Here is a 6,059-nt window from a genome sequence, read left to right as displayed (position 1 = left end):
CTCAGAAATCTGCCTGCCTCTGCCTCCCAAGTGCTGGGATTAAAGGCGTGCGCCACCATGCCCGGCTTAAGGAACTTTATAAACACCATTTCATTGTAGGAATCATTATGCTTGGCCAATAATAATTACTCATGGTCTTCCATATTACAATTACCATATAAGAAGAATTAGTTCCCTGCTTATCAAGTCAACAACTTCATTTTAAAGTTCTTTCATTAAGATATCTACTGTGTAGTAGTACCTTTAAAGGAGAGGGGTATGCCACAGTAATGGTTAATCTCAGCAGGCAAACCACCTGTACACATTAAATAAATAAATACAAAGCAAAACCAAAAACTGAACCTATAGTGAATGGTCAATCAAGTGTTCTCAGGGAATAAAGATGGCTATTCCTGGAAACTAGGTCTGAACCACTTTCCTTAAGGCTGATCTAAGGAAAAGACTAATCTGTGAAATCTCAAGACAAACTTGCCATATGTGAGCATTTGGGGCAGACTTTTTGAAAGCAGATATTTTCTCCAAAACTGTATCAGGGATTTCTTTAATATTTAGTTTTTCTTCCATATAATTTTTTATTTTTACTTTTAATTAAGTGTATCTATTTGTGGGTTGTATATGTGGGTACAGTGTCTGCGGAGGTCAGAAGAAAGTGTCAGATGCCCTGGAGCTGAATTTTCAAGCAGTTATGAGCCTTAAAACCTGAGTTCTGGGAACTGTCTTCTGCATGAGCAGTACATGTTCTTAGCTACTGAACCATTTCTCTGTACCCTGTACCAAACAATTTTAATTCATAGTTTTAAAAATGTCACTTAGCAGGAAAGAAGAACATCTGAATGCTGAGCTCTGCTTTATGTTTGTAAATATTTTGTACTTTCATCTGTGAATGTGATGACTTTTGTGTTACTGGAAATGTAAATGTGCTTTATGTGACTGTATAATTAGTTTTTGTCGTTTAACACTGATGATAAATTTTGTGGTGGTCTAACCAAAAGGTTTTTGTTTTGTTTTCTTCTCTCTTGAACCCAGTTGTTGTGGAATTACAAGCTAAACCTGACGACTGATCCCAAATTTGAATCTGTAGCCAGGGAGGTTTGCAAGTCAACTATTTCTGAGGTAAAGTGTGAAATAATTTTGTGGCTATTGTGATTTGTAGGACAAATTGGCGTCTGTTGACCCACCCTTTATTTAGGAGAATGATTCAGTTGCTTCTCGTTTCTTGGCGTTCTCATCTGCCTTGATTGTGATACAACAAGGATATGTAACTAGACTTCTTTTTGTGATTACCCACCAACACAGTGGGGTGAGATCAGGCTCTTGCTGTTTCCCAGATATACAGTACAGCTACTGAGGTTATCAGAGTAGATTTCCCTGGAGGTCAGTAAACCTTCCTACGTAAACATGATTTGACCTTGCAATTGGGTCTGTTGAGCATATGTATCAGATAATGGGTATTAGTAGTATTTAAAATAATCAATTTTACTGAATTACAAATTTAATATAATGACAAAAATAGTTAATGAAACTATATGTCTCTGTATGGATGTTTTGTTTTGAGATAAGGTCTCAGTATAGCCTTGGCTGGTCAAGAACTCACTATGTCAAATGCAGAGATCTGCCTGCCTCTACCTGCAGAGTGCTGGGATCCCTCCTTGCATTTGGCTACCTTTCTTTCATGGTAGTACCACTGTCCCCAGTAATCTTTTGTGGGGTTATAAACATCCCAGTACCAAAGACACTTTCTTCTCCCAACAGGGAGGTTATACTGGAACCAGGACAATTAACCCCCACGACTGTACGTGCAGTCAAGGTTCACTTCTAAACTCAAAATCCTTCTTAGTGTCTAAGTGCTGGTATTATAAACATTCATCACAATACATGGTCCCTGGGCGATTTAACTAGTTCTTCTGATTGGTTAAAAAATTGGGGTTTACCTAGTTTTATTGTAACTTGTTATACCATGTTTGATTGATGTCCCTGGGAGGTCTGTTTTTTTCTGAAGGGAAACAGAGGATTGGATCTGGGGGAGAGAGGAGATGCATGTTAGAGGAGTGGGAAGAGAGGAAGGAGGGGGAAACTGCAGTAGGATGTAATATAAAAGAGAAGGATAAATAGAAAAGAAAATTGGGATATGGCTGGGTGTGATGGTGCACACCTTTAATTTTAGTTCTTAGGAGGAAGAGGCAGGCAATTTCTGAGTTTGGGGTCAGCATGGTCTACATAGTTCCAATAGAGCCAGAGATCTCTAGAGAGACCCTATCTCCCCCTCATATCCCAAAATGGGAGATTTCCACAGTTTCTCTGTTTGAGTGGTTGACTGAGGAAAACATAATTACTGCCGTTATAAATGGTATTTGAGAGGATATAGACTAGTGGTTCTCAACCTTCCTAATGCTACCTTTAATACAGTTCCTTTAGTTGTGATAACCCCACCCATAAAACTATTTTGTTGCTACTATATAAGTGTAATTTTACTACTGTGATATGAATATCTTTGTTTTCCGATGGTCTTGGGTGGCCTCTGTGAAAGGGTCATTTGACCCCCCTACTTCCTCCCAGGGGTAGTGACTCCAAAGGTTGAGAACCATTGATACAGATGAAACAATACACAAATCAAGGTATAGGAGAAAGGCCTCAAGTTCTGCCCCACACCTGGATGTTCAACCTTCTAGGAATCTGTGTCTAGCTATCTAGAAACTCTCTAAACCTTGTTCTTCCAGATTTTTATGGAGACTTCATTGTATAAAGTGGGTTGAGAAATCCAGCCAGGCCTGTCAGCATTCTCCTTGGCCTTTGCAGCATTCTGTGGTACTGACATGACTTCATGGAGTAAGAGGGTTCTCATGACCTACTACCAGGGAATGAATGCTAGCTAGTTGAGGAGTTCAGAGAAGGCAACAACCGTATCACAGAATGACACCGTCTTTCCTTGAAATCAGTGTTTTGTTTTTGTTTTTGTTTGTTTGTTTTTTGTTTCTTTTGGTTTTTTGTTTTGTTTTTGTTTTTTCAAGACGGGGTTTCTCTGTGTAGTCCTGGCTGTCCTGGAACTCACTCTATATAGACCAGGCTGGCCTCAAACTCAGAAATCCGCCTGCCTCTGCCTCCCAAGTGCTGGGATTAAAGGCGTGCGCCACCACCACCCGGCGAAATCAGTGTATTTCTAAACATCCTCCTTTTTTGACTCCTATGTAAAGAGCTTTTAATCTCAGAACTCTGGAGGCAGAAGCAGGTAGATATCTGAGTTGACAGCTAGCCTGATATATTGAGAGTTCCAAGCCAGGCAGGGCTCCATTGTAAGAAATTATATCTAGCAGTAACAACAACAAAATAAGTTTGTTGATTTAAGTGTAGTTTCTTGATTTTATACCTGTAAAGCAGCCTCTTTTCTTTTTTCTTTTTTTGGAACAGATTAAAGAATGTGCAGAAGAACCAGTTGGAAAAGGTTACATGGTTTCCTGCTTGGTGGATCACCGAGGCAACATCACTGAGTATCAGTGTCATCAATACATTACCAAAATGACGGCCATCATTTTCAGTGATTACCGCTTGATCTGTGGCTTCATGGATGACTGCAAAAATGACATCAACCTCTTGAAATGTGGCAGCATTCGTCTTGGGGAAAAGGTATTTACTACATACTTCTCCAATGAACCAGTGTACTTAGTAAATGAAAACCATTGTGTAACTCACATCAGAGAAAACTAGGCTTGAAGTAATCGTAAAGTTCAAATTAAAAAAAAAATAAATAAATAAAAAACCAAGCTTGTACAGACAATTCCTTCAGTCCAAGACTGATTGACTTAGGACATTCTGTGAATTTGTAACAAAACATTCTAATACTTATATTAGCTATTTCACGTATACTGTAACAAAATACCGACCAGAAGCAACTCAGGAAGAAAGGATAGAGTTATTCGGTCTTCCTGAGCTGGTACCATTCGGTGAGAGCCTGGAATGATTGGTTGTATTCCACCCACAGCTAGGAGACAGAGAGACCACATCTCTGCTCCACTTGCTGCCTTCTTTTATTCAGTTCAGGACCTCTGCCTGAACTTTTTCAAATTACTCTTCTTTCAGTACTTTGAGCTAACCACCCTCACAAACATTTCAGAGGGTTACCTCTTAAGTGACTCAGAATCCCATCAAATTACCAGTTAATCTTCTTTATCACTTTTGTTTTCTAGAAGAGAAATTAAGAATGGTAAAGCTACTTCTCACTAGTCAGAAGAAAAATATCCTGTGAACTGATTAAAGAACTGATTATAATAAAGACAGAAATGAAGTAATTAGGCAACTAGTTTTTTCTTCCTTAGTACAACTGATTTTCCATTTGAAATTATTAGTCCAGTGGGCTCTCAGTCTTCTCACTGCTTCCACCTTAAACACAGCTCCTCATCTAGTCATGACTCCCAGTGTTGCTACTGTCATGAATCCTTGACCAAGCCAGCTCAGTCAGTCAACAGGATCTTGAGGATTGAAAAGACAAAGACAGACAACATTATAACGTGACTCCAGCCAGTGCTGAGGCTGAAGCGGGTTTATTTTTCTCCAGCCTCCACTTATACCATTCTAGCTAGGTACATGCAGAGAATATGATCAGTCCTCAGGTACAAACATTAAAACCTCTGTCATCTTAACATGAAGCTTTGAGGCAATCAACAAAAGTCTGGTTTTAGGAAAGAGTGTATTTGTCTTTCTTAACAGATTAGAGATGACACAAAAACATTTGAGTCACCCTGATACATTTAGGAAGTTCCCCGACTTTGTTTAGGGATTACATTTGATCCCAAACTCACTCTTTGTAAAAGAATCTCCACACTAGTACTGCTGACACACTTTCCAGGAATCTTGGATGGTTTTACATTGTGTTCAGTGATCAGACAGTATAGTTCTGTCTGTTGCCCATAAAAACAAGAGCTGATTGGCTTCCCCACTCTCTGAATTACCAGAATAAAACCTACTCTCAGCTTCAGGCTCTAAATCTGCAGTGGCTGCAGCCGAAAGCCAAGACAGCTTGTTTATTCAGTTCTAATAAGATAACAAAGAGTGCTCCCTTGAATCTCTGTTGGTTTACTTTTATCATTTCATCTTTTTGTTGTTTTGCTTGTTTGTTTGGCGACAACAAATGCATTTGTATGTAGCCTAGGCTAGTTTCTCAGATGCAGGATTATAGGTGTATATCAACAAACCCAATTAATTTTTATCTTTTTGTATAACTACCAATTAAGTGAAATTTCTATTCAATACTGATCCATGTTTACATACCAGGTTTTCTTATGCATAAAGGGCAGTGATAGAGGCTCAGCCTACCTCATAGAAAAAAAATACATTCCTTCCTATGTCATTTCCTTTAGGGCCACAAGCATGTTTAAACCTCTTAAGGCCAAACTTCAAGTTTGCTGCCACTACAACTGACCCCCAAAGATCAGAGAAGGGAGGATTCATGGTTAATCTGTTCTCACCCTTCCTCTGTATAAGAATGTAAAATATCATGATATTCAACCATAGTGATTTATTTTTCTAAAATGAGTTTTAGAACAAGGATATATTATCAAATCCTTTTGAACTTTCTAAGTGAATGTCAAAATGAAAGGGCAGGTTTCTAGAAGTGAAAGTGTAAGTTATTTACGTCATGAAGAATAATAGGATGAGCCAGCAGAACTGCTCAGTAGTGGATCTGTGCTACATGGCTGCTTCTGCACTTTTATTGCTTGTATCATTGTAATGTTTCTGCTTTTAACCAAGCACCTTGAGTAGTTGAGTCTTGTTCTTCAGTCCATGGAAGGAATCACAGAAAACATCAGAAACTTCAAACTAGAGAATGGTTTATACAAAGGAAAACCCAAGCCTGCCTTACCATCTGAGATTACTATTATTGTTGTTGGTTAAAGGACAGAGAATGAGAGAAAGAAATAAAAACTTCAAACTTATAAATGCTTATCTAATAAAAATTTATTGGGAGTAGAGAGGACACACAGCTCTTACAGAAGACCTGTGTTTGGCTTTCAGCACTCACTTGTATATATGCCCCCAACACACACACACACACACCACACACATAC

The 6,059-nt window shown here is 38.7% G+C and overlaps 1 protein-coding gene across 1 annotated transcript in view; it reads left to right on the top strand.

The window, feature by feature from the left end:
* Positions 1 to 6,059, top strand: part of Glg1 (golgi glycoprotein 1) — a 104,620-nt gene that overhangs the window by 54,730 nt on the left and 43,831 nt on the right. Inside the window, exons 3-4 of the mRNA XM_031341453.1 lie at positions 1,027 to 1,113; positions 3,406 to 3,621. Of these exons, the coding sequence (XP_031197313.1) occupies positions 1,027 to 1,113; positions 3,406 to 3,621 (303 nt within the window). The remainder of the gene's footprint in view (positions 1 to 1,026; positions 1,114 to 3,405; positions 3,622 to 6,059) is intronic.

Source organism: Mastomys coucha, unplaced genomic scaffold (genome assembly GCF_008632895.1).
Source record: "Mastomys coucha isolate ucsf_1 unplaced genomic scaffold, UCSF_Mcou_1 pScaffold22, whole genome shotgun sequence".
Classification (NCBI taxonomy): domain Eukaryota; kingdom Metazoa; phylum Chordata; class Mammalia; order Rodentia; family Muridae; genus Mastomys; species Mastomys coucha.
The sequence above is the reverse complement of the archived record's forward strand: the minus strand, read 5'-3'. Positions and strand labels throughout refer to the sequence as shown.